Source organism: Eublepharis macularius, chromosome 8 (genome assembly GCF_028583425.1).
Source record: "Eublepharis macularius isolate TG4126 chromosome 8, MPM_Emac_v1.0, whole genome shotgun sequence".
NCBI lineage: Eukaryota > Metazoa > Chordata > Lepidosauria > Squamata > Eublepharidae > Eublepharis > Eublepharis macularius.
Genome location: NC_072797.1, coordinates 27,498,433 through 27,521,921, shown reverse-complemented (window position 1 = coordinate 27,521,921; position 23,489 = coordinate 27,498,433). Strand labels below are relative to the sequence as shown.

General features: G+C 40.2%; 1 protein-coding gene across 1 annotated transcript in view; it reads left to right on the top strand.

The window, feature by feature from the left end:
• The window catches only part of HCN1 (hyperpolarization activated cyclic nucleotide gated potassium channel 1), a 248,871-nt gene that overhangs the window by 211,328 nt on the left and 14,054 nt on the right, over window positions 1–23,489 (top strand). Inside the window, exon 6 of the mRNA XM_054986971.1 lies at window positions 10,896–11,136. Within this exon, the coding sequence (XP_054842946.1) occupies window positions 10,896–11,136 (241 nt within the window). The remainder of the gene's footprint in view (window positions 1–10,895; window positions 11,137–23,489) is intronic.

The window sequence follows — 23,489 nt, the reverse complement described above, 5'->3', positions numbered from 1 at the left end:
CATCTAACGATAACAGAATTTCTTCTCTGTTAAATGCATAAATGTTCTATTACTGTGTCATAGCCATTAGTTATAAGATTTGAAGTCGAGTCAGATGCTAAGACTTGCATGCCTGATAGTAAGAAACGTAACAATTGTTGGGAATTCCCAAACTGAGTATTCAAGACTTTGTTTATTGGGTAGAAAGAGTTTATTTCTCCTACACATCAGCAGCTGTGCTTCGTTCCTCAAATTTCACCTGGAAAAATACAAGTGACCTAGCAATCGCTGAAGACAAACTGTAAAATAAAATGCTTCTGTCCAGAAGTGGGCAGCTGGAATCATGGAGCAAGAGAATAGAAATGATTATGCAACATTAACTCTTGCAGGTCACTGCTGTTTCTGGTGCAATTATATTGTGGTTTCATTTGTTTAACATTTTTGTACTTGGTGAAAGCATTGCAAATGAACAAGCACTCATCAGGCACTGTATTCAGTGTGAAGACGACATACGTCAAGCGCTAATGAGAATGTACATTACAGTTGCTATGCACAAAAAAGCCAGTATAACAGGTTGTAAATATGAAAAAAAATTGATTGATGTATTGGATTTCTTAAGATATGGGCCATACTATAGACACTAATCTCTGGGCTCAGAAAATGCTGTTCTGAGTCCTAACTATGACAAGCAGAGTAACATTACTGCACTTTCCTCCTGGCTTTAAAATCCAGGAAAGGATTAAATAGCTGCTTTTCCCTCCCTTCCAGGCATGTTTCAAGCTTTGCCAAAGGGAATAGCATTTTGCACAGCCCTTTGGAAACAAAGTGGCAAGGAACTGCTGCTAGCTTCCCTGCCACTTTGTTTCCAAAGGGCTGTGCAAAACGCTTGGTTTTTACTCCCTTTGGCAAAGCTTGAAATATGCCTGGGAGGGAGGGAAAAGCAGCTATTTAATTCTTTCCTGTCTTTTAAAGCCAGGAGAAAAATGCAGTAATGTTACAATGTTGCAACACTTTCTTGCCTTTTAAAAAAAAGAGAGTGTGTATGCATGCCCCAAAGGAGGAAGGGAAAACCAGCCATTTAGCCCTTTCCTGGCTTTGAAAGCCAGCAGGGAATAAGCAAACTCCTGCAAACATGGGAAGCAGAACAGCCGGTATGCAGCAGTAGGGAAAGGGGCATTTAAACTCTGAATCAGCTGCTGGTCAGGGATCTCTGGTTGCCTAGGAAACTGATTTATTGGTGCCAGGCTGTCTGCAGTGATGAACCAAAAACGAACCAAACGAACCAGCCGAAAGTTGGTCCAGGTTCGTCAGAAATGGGCTCTGATAAACTGCTGGTTCGCGAACCACGAACCAGCCCAGTTTGTGATGAACTTTGGTTCGTATTTCAGTTCATGTCCATCTCTTATCAAAAACATCAGTAAACAATTCATTAAAACAGCAGCGCATCAATAATTCTGTAGGGCAGGCTGGTCAGTTGATAAAGCAGCAGAACCAGAGGGGCATACTCACCCCTATGGCAGGAGAACAGTTGGATGGCTTGCGTGCCTCAACTACCATATGCCTGGCAGAACATCTCTGTCTTACAGGCCGGGGAGAATGATAGCAAATTCTAGATGATTTATGAACAAATTAAGAAGTACCAGTCCCTTTTACTGATGTCTGTAGAATCCCACTGTTTGCATCCCTCCATTGCAATCCTGTCCATTCAGCCCTGTTCTCTGCTTCCTGATGTTAACCTATCTCTAATCCACAAGAGGGCCTGTCCTTTTATCCCATAACTTCTAAGTTTACTCAGTAGCCTTAGGTGTGGGACTTTGTCAAGATCTTTTTGGATATTGAAGTATATAATATCTACCAGATCATCCTCATCCAGTGTCAAGAATCCTCATGCGTATGCCACCTGAGCAGTGACTTGTCCATTGTTAATGTTGGCTCTAGATCCAAACCTCAAACCTGCTTCCCTGTTCAAATCATAGTTTTTAAGAAGTCTTTTTTCCTCAATTATACAACTCCTTTGACCTGCTGTCAGTGAAACTCCATAGCCAAGGAATTGCTGGCAGCTGCTCATTCTAACAGATGGAATGGTTTCTAATTGATCTGCTGGGTCACTCAAATTACCTTGACCCAATCACTGTTGTTTATTTTCTCTTTACATATGGTGCCATCCTAAACAGAGTTACACCTTTCTGGATCCATTGAAGTCAATGTGCTTAGAACACTGTAACACTGCTTAGGATGGCCCAGATAATGCATCAAGGTATCACAATGTATAGATGTTTCTCAGATTCATTTCTGAAATTCAGATGGTTAGAAAAATGCAGGGTCTTTCTTTGATTATAACAGCCTGAAAACTGATCTTGTCTTTTCGGTATTCTTTTCTAGTGATTAACCTGATAGAGTACAGGTAGCAACTGGTACTTCTTGGCATTGCTAAATAATGGTGTGGTAAAAAAAGATGGCCAGCAGTTATATATTAAGAAGCTTTCACTATCAGATAATTGTAATTAACAGTGCAGTCCTAAGCTGAATTCATTGATTTAATTTGCCTTGGAAGCATAAGTGTTTAGAATTCCACTGTTAATTTATCAAAATTATAACAATTTGTTTACCTTTGTTTTCATCAGCCATGCATATAATTGTTTGCTATATGCACATTTACTGCATTCTGTACACACCATATTTTATATGCTTAGTATCCATAGCATCTTGCATTGTCCAAAGACAGTTAATTATAAACGGCACACTGGGGCAGCAACTTCCCAGTTTGGCTGTATTGGTACTCCTGATTCAATGGCCTTTGCAGAAGCAGAATCGGGTAGAATTGTAACCACCACCACCACCCCCAATAACATAATATTTGTGTCTTGGGAGCATCACTATCTCTGGCCCACTTACTGAGTCACTGTTGTTATAAACAATGAAGCAGGTCTAGGTACTACGTACACATGCCAAAAGTACAGATCCCTTTATTTCAAAAAAGTATCTCTGTCCAGCGGAGATAACACAGCTATCATTGCTAAAAGCTATAAAAGGCAATTTGCAGCAAATGTTCGCCTGTCAATTTAATCTTGAATATATCCAGGAATGAATCTTGCCTCCTGATTAAGATCTGTTATATGAAATCTGAAATGGCATCCAATTTTATATATTTATTTGACATACAAGAGCTCTGAGAGCAGATCCCACTCATCTATCATCCATTATTCTAGATAGCTAGACGTTAATGTTGTTCGCACCCATATAGTCAATACGAAGAGCTGTCGTATACAGACCTTAATTAATTGCATTTAACAATTTCAGTCTGTGCAAACTTATACTAATCATGATGGCAAAGGAATGAGTCTTGTCTACATGTCCATAATAGTGGGAATTAAGATGGATTGATATGATTTCATTTGTTATCCCATCAAGAATGTTTAGATTTTTTTTAAAAAAAAATGTATCTTGCTGTTCCAACTTAACAATGTTGCCTAATTTGTTGAATAATAATCTGTGTGTTTAGAACAGCAGCTTTCTGCTTCTCTAAGTCTAAAATCAACTGGCTTGGTCACGCTGACAAACTGGAAGTAGCTGAATGGATTCATGGATGGCTCAGTATCAGCACATGAGTGAAGCCTAATATTGACTGAAAGGAACAGGGCTTTTTTTTCAGCAGGAACTCGGTGGCCCCACCCCCTGATCTCCAGACAGAGGGGAGTTTAGATTGCCCTCGGAAACCAATCTCAACTCCCCTCTGTCTGGAGATCAGGGGGTGGGGCCACCAGCCATGTGACCATTTTCTCAGAGGGCAACCCACTGAGTTCCACCACCTCTTTTCCCAGAAAAAAAGCCCTGGGAAGGAACATTTCATACCCAAATTATAGCAGTAGAAAAGAGCAAGAGTCCAATAGCACCTATAAGACTAACAAATTTTGTGGTAGGGTATGAGCTTTCATGAGTCACAGCTCACTTCTTAAGATACCAGAAAATTATAGTGGTAACAGTTGCTTTAAGAGTTTTTTTAATGACAATGGCATGAGGACTGATGCCCCAATAATATCACTGTGTGCATGCTAGTAGTTTTTTCATGCAACAAATGCCAAGTGAATTTCATCCCAAGTTTTTCTGTTCATAGGTTAGATACCATGGATCTGCTCTGCTGACTGCAGCACTTTCGCCCAGCAGCCTTTTGCACCAGGCAGGTCTCCTTACACTGATGGAAAGTGCTGCCATTAGCAGAATGAAATCCAACTCCTTTATTAGTTGCTCCTAGACCTTCAAGGTTTCTTTGTGCGACAGATGACATTTCATATTTATATACACACATGAGAAAATGCCTTGTATCTGAGCCAGACCATTGATCCAACATGTAGAGTGCTATCTACTGTGATTATACCAGTGGGCATAGTCACGGCCATGGGCAAAGACAGTTTTAAAAGGGGATTAGCCAGGTCTATGGAGGGTACATCCCTCAGCGATTACTGGCCATGGTGACTCCATATTCAGGGGCACCAAGCTTCTTAATCCCAGTGCTAGGAAGCAACATAAAGGGAAGGCTTCTGTACCCTGTTTACTGGTTTGCTGATGGGCTTCTTGCGAATCAGAATGCTAGACCAGATGGATTGCTGATCTGATCCAGCTGGGCTCTTCCTAAGTTCTTATCATTTGAAAGAACCACTTCCAAACCTACTTGTTTGTCAAAATTACTTGTAAGCAAGAATCCATAGCATACGGGATGCATACCTCTTGGTTATCATGCTTATGGTGCCTTCATGTTTGCATTGCATGTTTCTTCATGTCCCATGGCAGCTATGCAGATCAGAAGAATCTCAGATGGGAATGGTAGTCTCAGTGCTGTTAGCTCTCATTCTCCAACACAAGTCATAAAGCTAAGAGCATGCAACAGCAAGACAAAGCAAGCTTGTGAGAAAAAGGTTAATACCCTTTCAGATCCATTATTTAAAGTTCAGAGCTGGCCTATTTTTAGATGGTAGTGTGAGAAGACGTTGGCCGAGAATAGATACAGATCATGTCTCCTTGCAGAATATAGAACATTGGGACACTTCATTTTCAGAGAACATAATTGGTATTTGGAATGTAACCTCTGCTCTCAACCTTTTGTGCATTGTAAAAGGGATTTGTTTTTAAGTGTGCGTACACACACACACACAAAACTTTATATGATTATTGCAAATAAGGAACACAGTGTAATAACAGAGGATTTAGTTGAGTTGTTGTTTCCATTTGGGGGGCAACTGATGTAAATTGATTCCCCAAATACCCTTTCCATTGAAGGTACTTGGTAGGAAACCAGTTTTCCAGCTTCTAGGACCTCCAAAGTAGCAGAGTACCTTACCCCCTTCACCCACACCATATATACAACAGTGAAAAAGTTATAATTACATGTCTACATGTCTACTATTCTTTCATGCAGCATTTTCTTCAGAGGGTACTCTTTCCTTCGTTGTGGTTTCATTCATGTGGGAATGGGCTGCCACTTAGTGCCAGCAGGAGCGAGTCTCCTAGCTGTTCACACCCATGAGAAAGTCAGACTAGAAAGGTGAAGGAGTAGCTGACCTGCTCAAGGCTAGTGCTGGAGATATTATTCCAGCAAAAGCTGAGGCCTGAAATATTACTGCATTGAAGTGGAAATACAGGCCACTCCCTTCCAAGAGCAAGCTACTAGTATTTAAAGATGCCGTACTTGGTTACAACGGCAAGAACTGTGGTGGTGCCTTTGAGAGGCAGCAGTGTCTGCTAAATAGTATGCTTTCAAAAGAAGGGCAAGTGACTGTCTCGGTGATATAATGTATAAGTTTATGCATCTAATCACAGGATGCTATTAATAATATCATACATAAGTGGATTGAGACGGAAGCAACAGTAAAAAGTGTCTCACACCACAATAAATCATGATAAATCAATAAAGATGCAAGAAAGATGAGATATTTGAACTGAAATTGAAGTTTTGGAGCAATAATTTTAAAATGAGCGAAAGTTTTTTAAAGGTTTAAAATACAGTTTGAATGATTTGCTGTGAGACAGAAAAGCTCTTGGAGGAAGAAAAAACTGTTCATGTGTCAGTCCAGTTCAGAGTGCTGGGGAATAATGTTCCGTATATTTTTCTGCAGTGGCCTCTACCTTCTTGGCAAAATAGATTGCTTCTCCTCCCTGCTCTTAACTGCTTTCTTTCTGACAAGATTTTCCTTGGTTGTGAAAGGGAGTCAAATTCTCTGCTTCTTCTCTAATCAGACACAATTGAATTAAATATCACCAATTCCTTAACCAAATCTTCCCTCTCTTAACCTAGAAGTGGAATTTCATTTTGAAGGGTGGTGGTGGTGGTGGTATGAGCCAAGTGTTCTCTTTAGAATTTGTAAGACGACAATTCTCTAAAGTTTGATCCGCAGTGTGAGCAATGTGTCTGTGCTTCTAATAGTTCATTTAATATTTAATATACTTTAATATTAATGGTCATCAGTGCGTTCTGTGGCAGCAAGACCACAGCAATATTGTATATGGCAAAAGCAACAGCACATACCATTTTAAAGAAACTGATATGTGTTAGTTTCACTTGGATGTCCTTTCGATTTTGAACTATATTTTTTAATTAAAATTTATTCCACATTAACTTAAAACATAACCATACAAAACCAATTCCACATAAACATAATCATACAAAACCTAAAATATAACATAATATAATATATTATATTATATATAATATATAATATAATATATATATATATATATATAATATATATATATTATATATTATATATATAATATATAATATAATATATATATATGTCCTTTCGATTTTGAACTATATATAAAAAAGGGAAATTGCTGTTCCTTATAGGATTGTCAACTTCAGGTTGAAAAATTCCTAGAGATTTGGAAGCAGGGCCTGAGGGTGGGGTTTGGGGAGAATGCTCAAGAGGGATGTGATACCATTGAGTCCACCTTCCAAAGCAGCCACCCCAGGCCCCACCACTAAAAGTTTTTTTTCTGTCTTCTTTCTACTCATTAAGTTGGGGGAGGGGGGTTGCTGCTATTGCTATTGCTCCTGTTACATAATCAACAGCATTCTGTGTGCTAAAATAAATTAAACTTGTACCTTTAGGACACTCAGATTCTGTGCCATGAAAAGCAGCCTTCTATGACCTCTATAAATTATGCAAGTTGATTACATTTGTGTACATTATTTTGCATTGTTTTCTTGCACCATAAGAAAAGAGATGTTAAAACCTGCTTTTCTTCTTCTCTTTTCAAAAAAGAAAACAAAAGCTGAAAATCTCCAGGAACTGAATTTTACACCATTGTCAGGAGATATGCGGGTGGGGGGGAGCTTGGAGGAACTGTGGCATAACCTTACAGGAACATTTAGGATATCATTTGTTACTTTTTGATCTTCATCATTGCTGGCATTGCAGAATGTGCTGCACACCTAGTCTCATTTATTTGTTTATTTAAAATATTTGTATGCCTGCACATCTCCTACCCTTAAAGGTAGGTAAAGTTAGTCCCCTGTGCAAGCACCGAGTCATTACTGACCCATGGGAGGACGTCGCATCACAACATTTTCTTGGCAGACTTTTTAAGGGGTGGTTTGCCATTGCCTTCCCTAGTAATCTACACTTCACCCCCAGGAAACTGGATACTCATTTTACCGACCTCGGAAGGATGGAAGGCTGAGTCATCCTTGAGCCGGATACCTGAACCCAACTTCCGCCAGGATTGAACTCAGGTCGTGAGCAGAGCTTGGGCTGCAGTACTGCTGTTTACCATTCTGAGCCACGGGGCTCTTATCCTACCAACCTTACATAAGATATAATAAAACTGTACACAATCACACAGTTAAAAACATTAAACATTAAAACAATGAATATATAACATGTTAAAATATATTAAAATCATCGATCTAAAAGCACCTTATTCACAGATAAGAAGAAATTCCCTTTTAGACAAGACTTAGATTGCTCCCAAAGTTCGCTGGGTAAATCTGTTTTATAGCCTTGGTGGAAAGCCAAGGGGATAAAAGCCCGCTGACTTATTCCAGGAGACTGCATGGGGCAGGGACTGAAAAAAGTCAGAGCTCAGTTTTTAGCGATGTTACTGAATTTTGTGAACACTGTTTTAATTACTAAACCCCAGTTTTCAGCATCAGTTCTCCTTCTGCAAGACAACTTTTTCTCCTTCAAACTTTATGAAAAAAAATGAAAACAACCTCCTTATTGTCAATCTGTCAGATGCTAAACTTCTGATATGATTGGAATGAGATGATTTACACTACAGTCTATATATATAGTTATCAGTTGACACCAGTGGATGGATGGATGGATGGATGGATGGATGGATGGATGGATGGATGGATGTCAGTTGAAGCCAGTCGATTTCTGTGGACTTAAACTGGGATAATTATGCATGGCATCGCACTGTTAGTAATGTGCCTCAGTTTACTCATACTGCTGTGCCTCCTTAATTCTAAATTGTAGGCAGAATGACCAAATTTGCAAAAATTCCAGCATTCTCACTTAATTAATGCATGGGTTACAGCCATGATTCCATAGACTGCTTCTGTATTCAATGTAATAATTAAAGTAACGTTGGCTGTTCAATATGGCATTTTTAAAAAAAAAGATATAGAGCCAAATGAGGGTAAGGGATCACTTGTAGAGGTGACAGGAATCCTTTTGGTTTCTGCTTATTCTTTGGGCAAATTGTTTAGGTCAGTAGCATTTTTAAAGGATAATTGAGTAGATAACTGCCTTAACACACACACACAGTGGGTTTCTGGGGCAGATAAATCAATGCAGAAAGAGTTATCTGAAAGTAAAGTTTGCAAAATCACTGATCTCATGGTTTTCTTGCTGCTTTGGAGTTTTATATCTGGTACTTTGCTGCTTCCATTTTTTTCCTGTATCATTTTTAAAACAGACACAAACTTTCCATGCACTTTTCATACAGCTGCAGAGCCCTTTCAAGATTTCTGCCCCAAACATAGACCTGCTGCCGATGCTCTGACAAGTTCAGTAGTTAAAACCAAGGACTATGAGAATTGCTGATTTGTTATTTTAGGATGTGTTTTGATTTTGTGTTTTGTGGGGGCACAATTTGAATAGGGCAAAGCCCGGGTTCTAATAGAACAAATCAAGCCCTGAGGCTGGAGAGTACCTCTGCCATTAGGACAAAGACCTTAAAGATCACTTCATGGGAATGACAAAGGTTTGAGTACTTTTGATTGGTGCTGTTGGGGTGTGACAAAGGAATCCGATTGGTTACTCCTGGTGCTTCACAAAGAAACTATAGTTAATTAAATATTCCTGGAGCTTGGCTAATTAATTTAGAGTCTTGATTAGATGTTCCTAGGAAGGAGTTACAAACTTATCAGAGCTGATTGATGGCCCTCAATTGTAGGATAGGATTTAATCAATGGGAAGAGGGGAGATTGGAATGTTCAGGGTGATGATTCACAAGCACTTATATTGTCAAGACAACACATTCCGCAGCATGGGGAGGCCCAGTTACTCGGCTATGCATTCCTTCCATGCATGACTCTCCTGGGTGGGATCCGGCAACAATTTGCTCAGCTAGCTGGTTTGCTAATGCAGATTAAGGCACATCAAATTCAAGGGGCTTATGATTTTTATATCATAAGCTGCCCTTAAAATGGCAGAGGCTGGGCTGACTGCTCACAGATGTGATCTAGAACCCACTTATTTGTCTTTTTGGTCATCCATGGTATCTGTAAAATTCTTCCCAAGTACCACATTTCAAATCAATTTTCTTTCTGTCAGCTTTATTCACTGATCAATTTTCATATCCATACATAGTAATGGGAATTACCATATTGTGGATTATCTTGATTTTGGTACCCAGGAACACATCTTTGTCCTAAAGGACAAGGGTCTAGATTACTTTTATCATGGAGTCACCATTTAAATAGTCAGTTAGTTTAGGGTATTTCCCAAGTACAAGTATATTGTCAGGGACAAACTGGTCTTGCTTTCAGAGGAGCAGACCTCAGTCCCTTTTGCTGATGCCACTTTTGATGTCTATATTTATCTGTTTGTCTGTGTGTCCGTAGTTGTAGCCTTCATTGCATCCATCTTATTAATTACTTTCTTCCATTCTTCACAAGTAGGCAAACTGTGCTTGTCAATTAATGTCTGAATTGTACATTTCAAAGTAACACTGCAGTTGACAAAAAATGTAAGATCTGCAAGATCAGTTTCCAGAGAAGTATGTTTGTGGTCTTCAGGCTGTTAGAACATCCTACTTCTTCAAAGTAATACATAATAGATCTGTGGATAATATTTGCTCTTAACTTGCAAAGGAGAGAAGTGCCCTCCTTCTTTGTTAAGCAACTTTTGAAAATATGGGAAATGTTTCTGAACATTTGTTTAAATATGTTCCTGTGTCTGTATTCTGGAGTTCATAACAACTGATTTGAGAGTAAAAAATCTCAGTTTTTAATCACTGTTGACATACTATAATACAGTACTGTGTATCTGACAGAATGGTCTTTGACTGACGAAAGCTTATATTCTGGGAGATTTCGTTGTTCTTTAAGTTGCTACTGAACTCAAATTTTGTTCTACTGTAATACAGTGTTAACCTAACCTCTTAAGTGCTATGATGCAGATGTTTTTGTTATATATGGTGGTTAAACTAGGTTATAATTAGTCTCTTGTGGCTCACTTAAACATAACTTTGTGATACCTATATATTTTTTAATTTGTTTAGAAAATGTATGTACCACCTCTCCAGAGATTTTCTCATGATGGTTCACAAAGTGAAGCATGATAAACATCATAAAATCATTAAAATTAAACAAACCAAAAATATTCCAGACATTGAAAAGTACAGCCAAAGTGTTAAAACCACATTAAAAAATTGTGCAGCCTAAAATAATCACCTTCTTCCCATTTTAGGAGATTGTCAACTTCAACTGCCGGAAGCTTGTTGCCACAATGCCACTCTTTGCGAACGCTGACCCAAATTTTGTTACTGCCATGCTGAGCAAGCTACGGTTTGAGGTGTTCCAGCCTGGAGATTATATTATCCGAGAAGGGGCAGTGGGGAAAAAAATGTATTTCATTCAACATGGGGTTGCTGGTGTCATCACCAAATCCAGTAAAGAGATGAAGCTAACAGATGGCTCCTACTTTGGAGGTGAGTACAAAATAAACTTATGATATGGTATAGAAAGAGTGAATGTAGATTAGCGAAACTTGTTGGATTTAGTAGAGTTACAAATTTCATGAGGATCACAAGGGCCTGGGCAAGAACTGACCTACAGATGAGCATTCAGATATACTCAAGATGAAATTATACTCAAAATTATCTATGTCAGGTTGGCTCAGAGACACCCAAAATGATGCAAAGGACTCCCAAACACTCCAGAGTTTTGGGAGTGTTTGGGGGTTTCATGGATACACAGAACTGAGAAAGGAAAGAGAGAAAGCCAAGTGAGGAAATAGCTCTTAGTCCACAAGAGAGACTCTGACAAACAGGTGATGGTTGGGTAGGCCTGGCTTCCATTCTTGGCTCTTTACATTTTAAAAGGAAAAGAACCAAACTAGCTCCAGAATTACCTTGCCAGGATTGTCCCTGCTGGAAGCTTTCCCCTGCCACCAGCATCAGAGGCAGTAGAGCCCACCCCAGAGTTAGAAAATGACAGGCAGGCTGATGGGCTCCTGGACTCCTGCTGGACTTAGCTGTTTCCTCCCCTGTCTCTAGGGCTTTTTTAAAAATGGAAACTGATTAGCGTTTTATCTATATAACAGTATGGCAGTATGTGTACCATGTTCTCTGAGTTCCCAGCCTTCATTTATAAAAAAAGTTTGTATCTAGCTCCTTCCATTGCAAAGATAAGCCTTTTATTTCTATCTCCAGAAGGATCTAGAGATTTAAATTTGTGGGGAGGGGGGATAAAATCCAAGAAAAAATCCTGAACTGGTAACAACACTTACCAAAGATCAGGATAATGAAAATCTTCGGATCCAAAATCTGGATCCAAAAATATTATGACATTTCTGAGGGTTACATTCCTAATCTGAACTACCTGTCAGCCAAGATCTTTTTAAAGCTAAACCATAACTGCTAAACCATAAAGTGGGCCAGACACCTCTTCCTTGTTACGCTGCTGGATTATACAGGAGCCTCCAGCTTTCACAAGTACATATGTAGACTATGACAAACAATATATTGAATACAAAGCGATACGGAACAGACTTACTAGGCATGACCTAATTATTTCCCTCCATGTGTTCACTTATACCCAAATAACCATGCCAAAAGCACTTCTGACTATTGCTGCCTTTATGCTTGAAATATGTCCCCCAAAGTATTTGTAAATAAGAGCTTTCATCCATTTGAATGTGTATTTTGTTTGCATATATGTGAGAACCAGCGTGGTGTAAGGATTAGAGTGTTAGACTAGGATCTGGGAGACCCAAACTTGAATCTCCAATTTACTGGTGGCCACACATTCTCAGCTTTACCTACACCACAGGTTGTTGTGAGGTTAAAATGGAGAAGAGCAATGTAAGGTGCTTTGGATGCCCACTGGGAAGAAAATCAGGATATCAATGAAGTAAATAAATAATCTTGTACATAGTTGGTAACTGATCACACACATTGATGGATATGATCCTAGGTACTTTGGAACTTTTCCCTGCTGCAGATGTTATATCAGAATAGCACAGCTAATAAGACAGCTAGTATTATCCATCGGTGACTGAAGTGGATCACTCTGTTCTTGGAAATATTTGGGCTCTGCGTAGAAATGTAACAGACATGCAGCTGCCTCTTATGTATCTTGAGATTTTACCCAGTTTGTTATTAGTTTCAAGAATGGCAAACAATAAACCTAAAAGCCAACCATAAAATCCTACAACGAAACAAAATCAGTAATAAAAAACAACAAAAATGCTACTGGTAAAAGTATATCTTTTTTGCACTGAATTGCGTATTTGTAGGAAGTTTTGTCAACTGAGCATAATACTTTCTGCATCTCACAAAGTAGGTTTTATGCCCACATATGGTTATTTGTCACAAAATATGTGGTATTCTCCAAAGAGCACAAGTACCTCTATTGTTTTTGCAGGTAAAGAGCCATTTCTGTTTGTTTTCTGTTTGTTGAAATGCCCAAAATATGCAAGCGGGCAAAACCACTCACATTTAATAAGTGAAAGCCAGGCAACTATAGCAATGTCGATGCAGAAGAACTGAAATCTTACCAGCAGGTCAGCAATCAACCCTGTTCTCACAAGTGTAGAGTGCTTGCAGATAAACACAGTAATTGGTCCGTGTCATTTCCGGCTGTTTGACACTTTCAGCTGCATTCCCTCATTGCTTCTTAGGTCCAAACTTGTCACAACGCACAGTTGCATTTATCTTTTCCTCAACTTTATTTCTTTATAAAACGAAAGGCATCGTAGGGAAATTATGAGTTTATCGGGGAGAACAGGAGGAAAGGTACTTGTGCCTAACCACTTCTCTTCTGACTCTTTTTCTGCTGAAATTCCAGCACACACATGCACAGATATACTCACAGCTGTTTTTCCCTCTCATGGGGAAAAAGCTAGAGACACTTGTATGTTTTCTCTCCATTTTAAGAATGGTTTAGCTGGGCAAAAAGGCTTGTTCCATTATTCTTCGACTTAAGGCTTAAAAACAGCTTCCCGAGGTTGATGTTGGTTTTAAAAATAATTGGGGACGAAGATATAGCATATATGATCATTAACTCGCTCCATGAGCATGTCATGTCTGTTTTACAGTGCAATCCTAAGCAGAGTTACTTCAGTCTAAGCCCATTGATTTCAATAGGCTTAGACTGAAGTAACTCTTCTTAGGATTGCACTGTTAGTCTTTGGACTTGTAATTTCAGCAGAATGTTGCCACTCTAATCATAAATATTATATTCCCGCTTGCTCTACATCAGTCCATATTCGTAGTATTGATTAGTGACAATAAGCTCCAACATGTATCCAGACACACAGTTTCAAAGATTTTATGGTATTTAAGTCTTCGGAGGGCATAGCAATTTCTGCCAATCCCCCTCCTACTGCAGTCCCCCTATACTTCCCTCTCCATACATCAGTTTCGTTCCAGCATTTCTGCTGCCCCAGCAACAAAATTGGGGGGCTTAATGTTTGTTCTGTTTATATCCCTCTTTCTTTCCAATAAAGGGGACTCCAAGTAACTGACATCAGATTCAAGAACAAATACATAATAATAATAACATTCGATTTATATACCACCCTTCAGGACAACTTAATGCCCACTCAGAGCAGTTTACAAAATGTGTTGTTATTATCCTCACGACAATCACACTGTGAAGTGGGTGAGGCTGAGACTGCTCTGAGAGAGCTGTGACTGACCCAAAGTCACCCAGCTGGCTTCAAGCCGGAGGAGTGGGGAATCAAACCTGGCTCTGCAGATTAGAGTCCTGCCACTCTTAACCAAATACAGCAGAAATACAACTTAAAGAAAGCCAACCACAACTTTCAACCATGGGCTACTAAAGACACGATAAAACAGCTCTGCTTTACAAAGCTTGCAATGACTGCAGGGCCAAGGCTTTCCTCCCATTCCAGAGCACAGGTGCAGTCCAAGCACCAGCAGTTCTTACTGACCTGAGTGGGAAGAATTGCTAATAATCCCTGGTCCGATGACCAGAACTGCCTTATAGGCACACATGGGTGGTGGTTGTCATGCAAATGTGAGGATCCTGAGTTGAGAAGTGCTCCAAAGTTTAGCATGAGCACTTGAGCTGAGCCTAGAAGCAAACGGTAGCTAACACAGAGTGACATGATTAAAATGCTTAACACCTGTTATATATTTATGTAAAATATTGATACCCTGTCTGTCTACAATGACCAAGGCAGCTTACAAAATGTAAAACATGCCCAGTTAAACATAGTTAAACCAACAGAAGCAGGAAAGTTACACTGTCCAAAGTTGATGGGTGGGTTGTATGGATGCATCTCTGTTTCTATTCTATTATAATGGATACTGAGAACTTCTCAGATCCGTAAACCAGGTTTGTTGCTTAACAAAACAGGTATTTGCTAAGAACAATGCATAGTAAACAAAGGACATCATAAACAAATCACTCATACTGACTATATAGTCACTGGTCCTTCCCCAGTATTGAACATAACAACAACAACATTCGATTTATATACCACCCTTCAGGACAACTAAATGCCACACTCAGAGCAGTTTACAAAGTGTGTTATTATTATCCTCATGACAATTACCCAGTGAAGTGGGTATGGCTATGAGAGCTGGACTGAACCAAGGTCACCAAGCTGACTTCAAGTGGAGGAGTGGGAAATCAAACCTAGCTCTCCAGATTAGATTCCTGCCGCTCTTAACCACTACACCAAACATTCCCCAGTATTGCACTGTGTGCAGTTCTTACCCATGTTGTATTGAAAATTTGTAACTATTCTCAAGTAGACTTTCAAATGGGATTTATTGGATGCTTGAATATGTAGGTGCACATATTCAGTCTATGCACAAATTTCCATTGGTTTCTGTTTAGTATCTTGATCATTGGATCCAGGAAACTGTATCTTTTAATGGTATAAGAAACACAGGAATTTCTTTTTTAACTTAAAAAAAGAGGTACTTATACATATGGGAACAATAAAGGAAAAATTAAGTTTGCTGCATCTTGGTTTGAAATCTGTGACTGTCACAGTGACTAAATTCCCAATATCCTGTGGATTTCAACTAAATCACCCATACCTTAATTCCCAGTCTTGGGCCATCCCATAAAAAGAACCACCTTCCAATACTGTAAATTCTATTTGTCTTTTAGAAAATGTGCAAGTTTTTATTGCTTGCATCTCTTGATTGAAAGCAACCTTCCTCTTACTCAGACATGCTAATTGCTTATTATCCGATCTTTCAAAAGTACAATTTATGTTTATACAAAGACTTCCTAATTGTAGCTGGTTGCATTACATAGTATGTATAAGGTTTCCTGACTACAGTGGCTAATTTCTAGTTAGTTGTACTGAGTTATATCCTGTTACAGGAAATGTTCTTCCAGCAAAACTGCTGCTGAAATTTCAGACATGACTAATAATTAGTTTTAGCACAACTTGAAACATTGTGGAATGGTATGAAGAGCTTCATTTTGGAAATTGTTAACTTCTGAGAAGGAAGGGTTAATTGTAGGAATATGGAGAATGCAGGACAGCAAGCAGGGGGTGTTCCATGTCTACAGTTCAACCAATTTTGCCTGTCTTGGCAGGAGGTCTCTTCTCTCTCAGATAGGCTTTGCCAAGTGGTTTACAGCACTGGTTTCTTTCTGCTCCAGGGGAAAAAAAGGAATAATGAGTTTATCTTACACACTTGGAAGAAAAGCACAGCAGTGTAGTTCTGATAAAAGGGTAGTTGGCAGCCACTGCACTCTTCCCCTGCTGTTGCTGTCCACCCATTGTCTGTTTCCCACTCCCATTGCACTAAGCCAGCATCTTCTTGCTCCCCTTTAAAAGCAGGGCACCAAGATAAAGCTCTTGCCTTTCATTTCCCCAGCAAATAAACTGACATCCAGCTGGAAGATAGAATGGCACTAGTGGGTGGTAAAGGAAGCTGGGGTGGAGATGAGGGCAGCCGACAGTCCGAAGAGGGAACCAGAAAAGGGAAATGGTGAATAAGCTGGAACTGGAGGAGGCCAGAGGCCACTTCAGAGTTACCTGCAGTGCTAGTATCAGACACCAAACGTAATTTTAGAAGCTGTTCTGTCTACCAACATGGTTCATTGTGTATCTGCTTGATTACCTACATGACTATCATTAACGACTTGGGATTGATTTCATGAAAGACCTACATGCGTATTTGGGGGCAGAGACAGACTTGACCTTCAACTTGCTGGGAAATTTCCTAATGGACCACTGGCAATCATGAGCAGACTGAGCCAAGTGGCAACTGGTTTGCAGGGTGTTTGCAGGGCCACTCACCTCAGCCCGGTGCCAGATGACCATGATATGGGGTGAGTCTACTGTGGTAATTGTCCCAGCAACCTCAGCCTGCTCCTATAACATTGTATCACACAAGCCAGCCTCTGGAGGAAATCGATGAACAAGCTAGATATGCAGGCAAAACTTCCCAGCACTTCCCTCCTTTCCCTTCTTCACTGCTGATCATAGGTTTCTTTTCTAGAATAGTGGGATGGTGGGGTGGGGGAAGCAAGCTATCTGAGATGCCTTCCCATGTTGGTGTAGTGGTTAAGATCGGCAGGACTCTAATCTGGAGAAATGGGTTTGATCCCCCACTCCTCCTCTTGAAGCCAGCTGGGTGACCTTGGGTTAATCACAGCTCTCTCAGAGCTCTCTCAGCCCCACCCATCTCACAGGGTGATTGTTGTGAGGATAATAACAACACAAACTGTTCTGAGTGTAGCATTAAGTTGTTCTGAAGGGCAGTATATAAATTGAATGTTGTTTTGGTGAGGTTAAAGGGAGAAGGGATTGAGATAATAGAACAAAAGCTCAAATAGTAGCAATAGGTTTGTACCAGCATCCAGCACAAAGGATGCTGGTCTCATACTAATCTCATAGTAAGCTCACTAAACTCAGCAGTACTTACTTCTGAGTAAACATGTGCAGGATTGACCTCAAAGAGGGAGAAATTCCAGAGTAGTAGTCTGCAACCCTACGTAGTTTCACTTAGAAGTAAATCCCTTGCAGTTAGTGCCTACTCCTATATATATGTGCACAGGAATGCACTATTAACCTGACATGGAAAAACTTAGATGGAAGTCTAGCCTATATTAGTAGAGGGCTGATCGTTTGTATGGTTTTGTGTGTTTTAAGAGAGACAGAGAGAGAGAGAATTATTAGTCCTCAGGCTAACCAACAAAGAACAGGGTAAGTTCCTAATAGTTAATAGATAGAAGAGGGCATTTTGGAAGTGCCGCTTGTTTGTGAAAAAATGAGGAAAACGTGGTTGTGAAAGCTGGGGTAAACTGCAGTTGGCTTGCTTAAACAATTATAAAGGTTTATTACATTAATAACAACAACAACATTTGATTTATATACCACCCTTCAGGACAACTTAATGCCCACTCAGAACAGTTTACAAAATATGTTATTATTATCCCCACAACAAACACCCTGTGAGGTGGGCAGGGCTAAGAGAGCTCCAGAGAGCTATGACTAGCCCAAGGTCACCCAGCTGGCTTCAAGTGGAGGAGTGGGGAATCCCAGAATCAAACCCGGCTCTCCAGATTAGAATCCCACACTCTTAACCACTACACCAATCTGGCTCTCAATTTTATAATTTATAGAGACTAATGCATGGGTAAAATGAAGAGAGGATTTGTTTCTGTCTTACTACTTTGGGCTTCATAGAAAACTTGATTTTCAGTGGGTTCAGGACAGCCAAAAGGAAATGCTGCATCACATTCTGCATAATAATTTTATAGAATTAACTACATAGAATTTATAGATTTAACTTCTACAAGATATGGCAGCCATATCTTATAGTAGGGTATTGGATTGATTAATACAAGTGGAGTGGTCCGTCCATAGCTATTAGTTATAGAATTTCCATGTTTATTATACCTCTAAATGCCAGGTGCTAGGGCAACTGTGTGGGGCAGCTGTTGCCTTCATCCAGTGTGGCGTAGTGGTTAGAGTGTCAAACTAGGTCCTGGGAGATGCAGGTTCCAATCCCCACCCTACCATGGGAGCTCACTGGTTGACCTTGGTCTCAGCCTAACCAACCTCACATGATGGTTGTTGTGAGGATAAAATGGAGGAGAAGAATGTAAACCTCTTTGGTTCCCTGCTGGAGAGAAAGGCGGGGTATAATTTAAATAAATAAATCCCCTATGGGTGGGCTTCCCAGAAGTAGACTTGCTAACAGGCTTAGAGAAAAATGTCTAGAGAACTAACAGCAGGGCATAGATGCTGAGGCCCTCCCCTCCTGTTGCCTTCCAGCACTGGTATTCAGAGGTTTGCTACCTCTATATACAGAGACTCCTTTCAGTAGCCACGGCTAGTAGCCATTGATGAACCTCTCTTCCATGAATTTGCTTAACCCCCTCTTAAAGCTATTTACACTCATAGCCATCACTACCTCTACTGGCAGTGAATTCCACAGTTTAATTACTCATTGAGTAAAGAAGTATTTCCTATTTTCCAGCCACTTCATTGGGTGCCCCTGAAGTCTAGTATTATGAGAGAAGGAGAAAAAACTTGCTTTCCCATTTTCTCTACCTCATTTATAGACCCATTCTTGTACTTTTCCCCCCAGGGACCATGTTAACTTCCTAGTCCTCCCTGATTTGAGGACTAACTTTACAGTGCTATACAACATCCAGATTACATGGCCATTTTAAAATTACTTTCCTAAAACCTTTCCCAGCTCATGTTAAATGTGGATCAATAGGAAGTTAAGACACAAAAGACTGTAAATGTGATGTTTTGCAATGGCCTTTCAACAGTAGTACCTTGTGGCTTAATAGACATTTTAATGGATTCCTATTAAGGGCATCCCTTTACATTGCATCTTGAAGCATGTATAGATCACTGAAAAGATTGTTCAATAATTTTTTTAAAGCATGGTATGTTGATTTTCTTGCAACACATTTAAGAAGCCACTTGCCTAATTTAGCATTAACTTGCACTCTGCTGCTTATTCCCCACCCCTGAAATTGGTCTGTTTTCTGTGGGTGGGTGAATGGATACTTTACCATTGGGTCATTATGCCTGAAGCTGACAATATAGTTTTGTTAGTTCTTTATCTCCTGCTGCTTGCTCAGCTTCTAAGCCCAGTTACTTTTCAGTAGGTATTCTTAAGTTAACTTGCAGTAAGTATTTTTAAAGGAGCCAAAAAAAACCCCTACAGGTAAAAGTCTTTTTCTTTCTGTGAAGACTTGATAGTTTGAACACACACACACACACACACACACATTATTTGTAACATCCGTGTCTCATTCAAATCAGCCACAGATTTACTAAGTGATGTTACGGTTAGAAGGTCCATTCCATATTTGTTTCATAGCTTTGCTGAATCACAAGGTTGTTCTACATCCTTCTATAATCAACTGCAAATTTTTGTGAAGTTCATGAGATACACAAAGAGCATGCATTTTGAGATATATATGTATGTGAGGCGACCTGCAGTCTATTCTTCTGTAGTGTTGCTATCATGAGTATCCATATGAGTATCTAATATGAACCAACCCCCTCCCCCACTGAGACACAACAGAAAATGGGCCACACAAATAGGTGTGTGAGTGTGGGAGTAGGTGTGGGAGTAGATGGAGAAACTCTGATGCAGGACAGACAAAAAGCAGACAGGCTTAATGACTTTTTTGCCTCTGTTTTCTCCCTGAAGAACTCAGGCACATCTAGAGATAGTAGAAAATGTGGCAGGACACCTGAGTGGCTAATTGACATTGACAGAGAGGTAGTGGAGAGGCATCTGGCCACACTGGATGAATACAAATCCCCTAGGCTGGATGGGGTGCACCCAAGAGTGCTGAAAGAACTTTCCAGAGAACTTGCAGAACCCCTGTTCATCATCTTCAAGGCCTCCTGGAGGACTGGGGATGTGCCACAAGATTGGAGAAGAGCGAATGTTATCCCAATCTTTAAGAAAGGGAGGAAGGATGACCCAGGAAACTACAGGCCGGTCAGTCTGACTTCTGTTGCTGGGAAGATATTAGAACAAATTTTAAAGGGATCAATCGGTAAGCATCACTCAGTGATCCGGGGAAGTCAGCATGGTTTTGTTCCTAACAGATCTTGCCAAACCAACCTGGTTTCCTTCTTTGATCGAGTGACCATCTTACTGGATTGGGGGAACTCTGTTGACGTGATTTATCTGGATTTCAGTAAAGCTTTTGATAAGGTCCCCCATCACATTCTGATGGGCAAACTGGAAGACTGTGGAGTAGACTATAGGACAGTTCAGTGGATAGGGAACTGGTTGGAGGACCGCACTCAAAGAGTGGTGGTCAACGGCGTTTCATCAGATTGGAGGGAGGTATCCAGTGGGGTGCCACAGGGCTCGGTTTTGGGCCCGGTACTTTTCATTATTTTTATCAATGATCTGGATGAAGGAGTGGAAGGGCTGCTCATTAAATTTGCTGATGATACCAAATTGGGAGCGGTAGCAAACACCCAAGAAGATAGAATTAAAATTCAACAAGACCTGAATACTCTGGAGAAGTGGACAGCTGTGAATAGGATGCAATTTAACAAAGACAAGTGCACAGTATTACATCTGGGTCACAAAAATGGGAAGCACGAATACTGGATGGGGGATACACTTCTTGGCAGTAGTATATGTGAAAGGGATCTTGGGGTAAGAGTGAACTGTAAACTGAATATGAGCAGTCAGTGTGATGTGATGGCAAAAAAGGCTAATTCAATCCTGGGTTGTATCAAAGGGGCCATAGCATCGAAATCGCAGGAGGTCATAGCCCCTCTCTATACTGCCTTGGTCAGGTCACACCTGGAGAGTATTGTGTGCAGTTCTGGAGGCCTCACTTCAAAAAGGATGTGGACAAAATCGAGAGGGTGCAGAGGAGAGCGACAAGAATGATCAGGGGTCTGGAGACTGAGCCGTACGAGGAAAGGCTAAGGGCCTTGGGAATGTTTAGTTTGGAGAAGAGGAGGTTGAGGGGGGACATGATTGCTCTCTTTAAATATTTGAAAGGCTGTCATTTGGAGGAGGGCAAAGAGCTGTTCCAGTTGGCAGCAGAGGGTAGGACGCGAAGCAATGGACTAAAACTACATGCACAAAGGTACCGGCTGGATATTAGGAAAAACTTTTTCACAGTCAGAGTAGTTCAAAAGTGGAATCAGCTGCCTAGGGAGGTGGTGAGCTTCTCTTCACTGGCAGTTTTCAAGAAGAGGCTGGATGAATACTTGTTAGAGATGTTTTAGGCTGATCCTGCACTGGGCAAGGGGTTGGACTAGATGGTCTATATGGCCCCTTCCAACTCTATGATTCTATGATTCTATGTCCATTCTGTGTCCTCTTGTCAATTTGGATCAGAATGGCTTATTTTGGGGAGAATTCTTGTCAAGGAGGAACTGAGAAGCATCCCTTGCCTGAGGCAAATATCTTTTCACTCAGCCTTGGCTTCCCATTTGTAATATGAGGATAATAATGGACAAGTTCACCCCAGTATTAATAAGTAATTGATATTGTTTATGAATTATTGGGATGATTATGGAGATAATGCTTGGGAAGTGATTTCAACAGTCTGTGCATTAGGATTAAATCCCATTAGAAGAGGTTCCAGTAAAATTTGTTGCCATCCCTCCCTCTTGCCTGAAGCTTTATAAAAAAAATATTAAGTAGCTCAAGGAGGAAGGCATCAAAAGCCAGCTGAGAACTTTTGACTCATTTTACATCCCTGTCAGAACCTCACAAACAGCTTGCCCACCCCTACCACCACCACCCCAGAAGCAGCCTGTCCAATCATGATAGCCATCCATGGTATTTTGGAAAAGGGAGTCTTCATTTCTTATTATAATGGTTAGGTCAGAGAGCAAACTATTTTTTAACATTTACTTTAAGCAGTGATGCCAACTTCAACATTTCTTTTATAATAACATTGATTCAGGAGTATATCTATGACAAAGAACTGAATAACCCAAAATGTGTTGCATTTATATATTTCTGGGACTGTAGGTGGAGCTGTACTGTTTTCTTACTCTTTAGCATTCTTCATGTTACTGTCTTGCTCTCCTGTTCTGAAATGGAGGTGGCCATTCAGCTGAATTCTGGAGTGACTTGCAGTAATTTAGTTAAACTTCTCTTTTAAAGCAAGTATTTCAGTATCTATATGCTATTATACCTAGTCTTTTAAGTCTATGGTATAGTAAAATATAAAATAAAACAGTTAAACATAGACAAATTTTAAATAGGTTTAGGAACAAATAATACATTATTTTAAAAGGCACCCCATATAGCCAGGGAGAAATTAAAACAATCCTAAGACATAAAAGGCAAACTGTACTGCCAACAACTCACTTCTTATCCCCACGCAGGCGCATTATGCAGGGACAAGAAGCAAGTTGGTGTCAGGACTGACTATGTTTCTTATGTAATCTAACCAAAGAGACTCCATTTTAATCCTGTCAGTGTTTTAAGTGCTTCATTTGCAGGTGACAAGCAGTCCAGTAACAGTTATCTCAAAGAAGAGGAATGTTATGACTACAACCTTTCCAGCCTTGGGAAAATTTCACTCTCTCAGCTTCAAGCCGTTTGTTTTGAGAACTATGGGGGGAGGATGGGACTTGCTGGGCTATGCTATTCTGTACCTTAACCTTTGCCTGTCATTCGTAACAATACTCGTGTACCAGCCAAGATATTGCATCTTGGTTAGTGGACTATAATGGTTGTTTATATTCAGTAAAATCTTTTGAAACCAATGGACTCATGTCTAATTGCAAGAGATAGGCTGGATTGCAACTTTTAGTAAGCCATTGTCTGACAGTTGGGGGCAAAATGGTTGGCCTCCCCGCCGCCTCCTTGTGGCC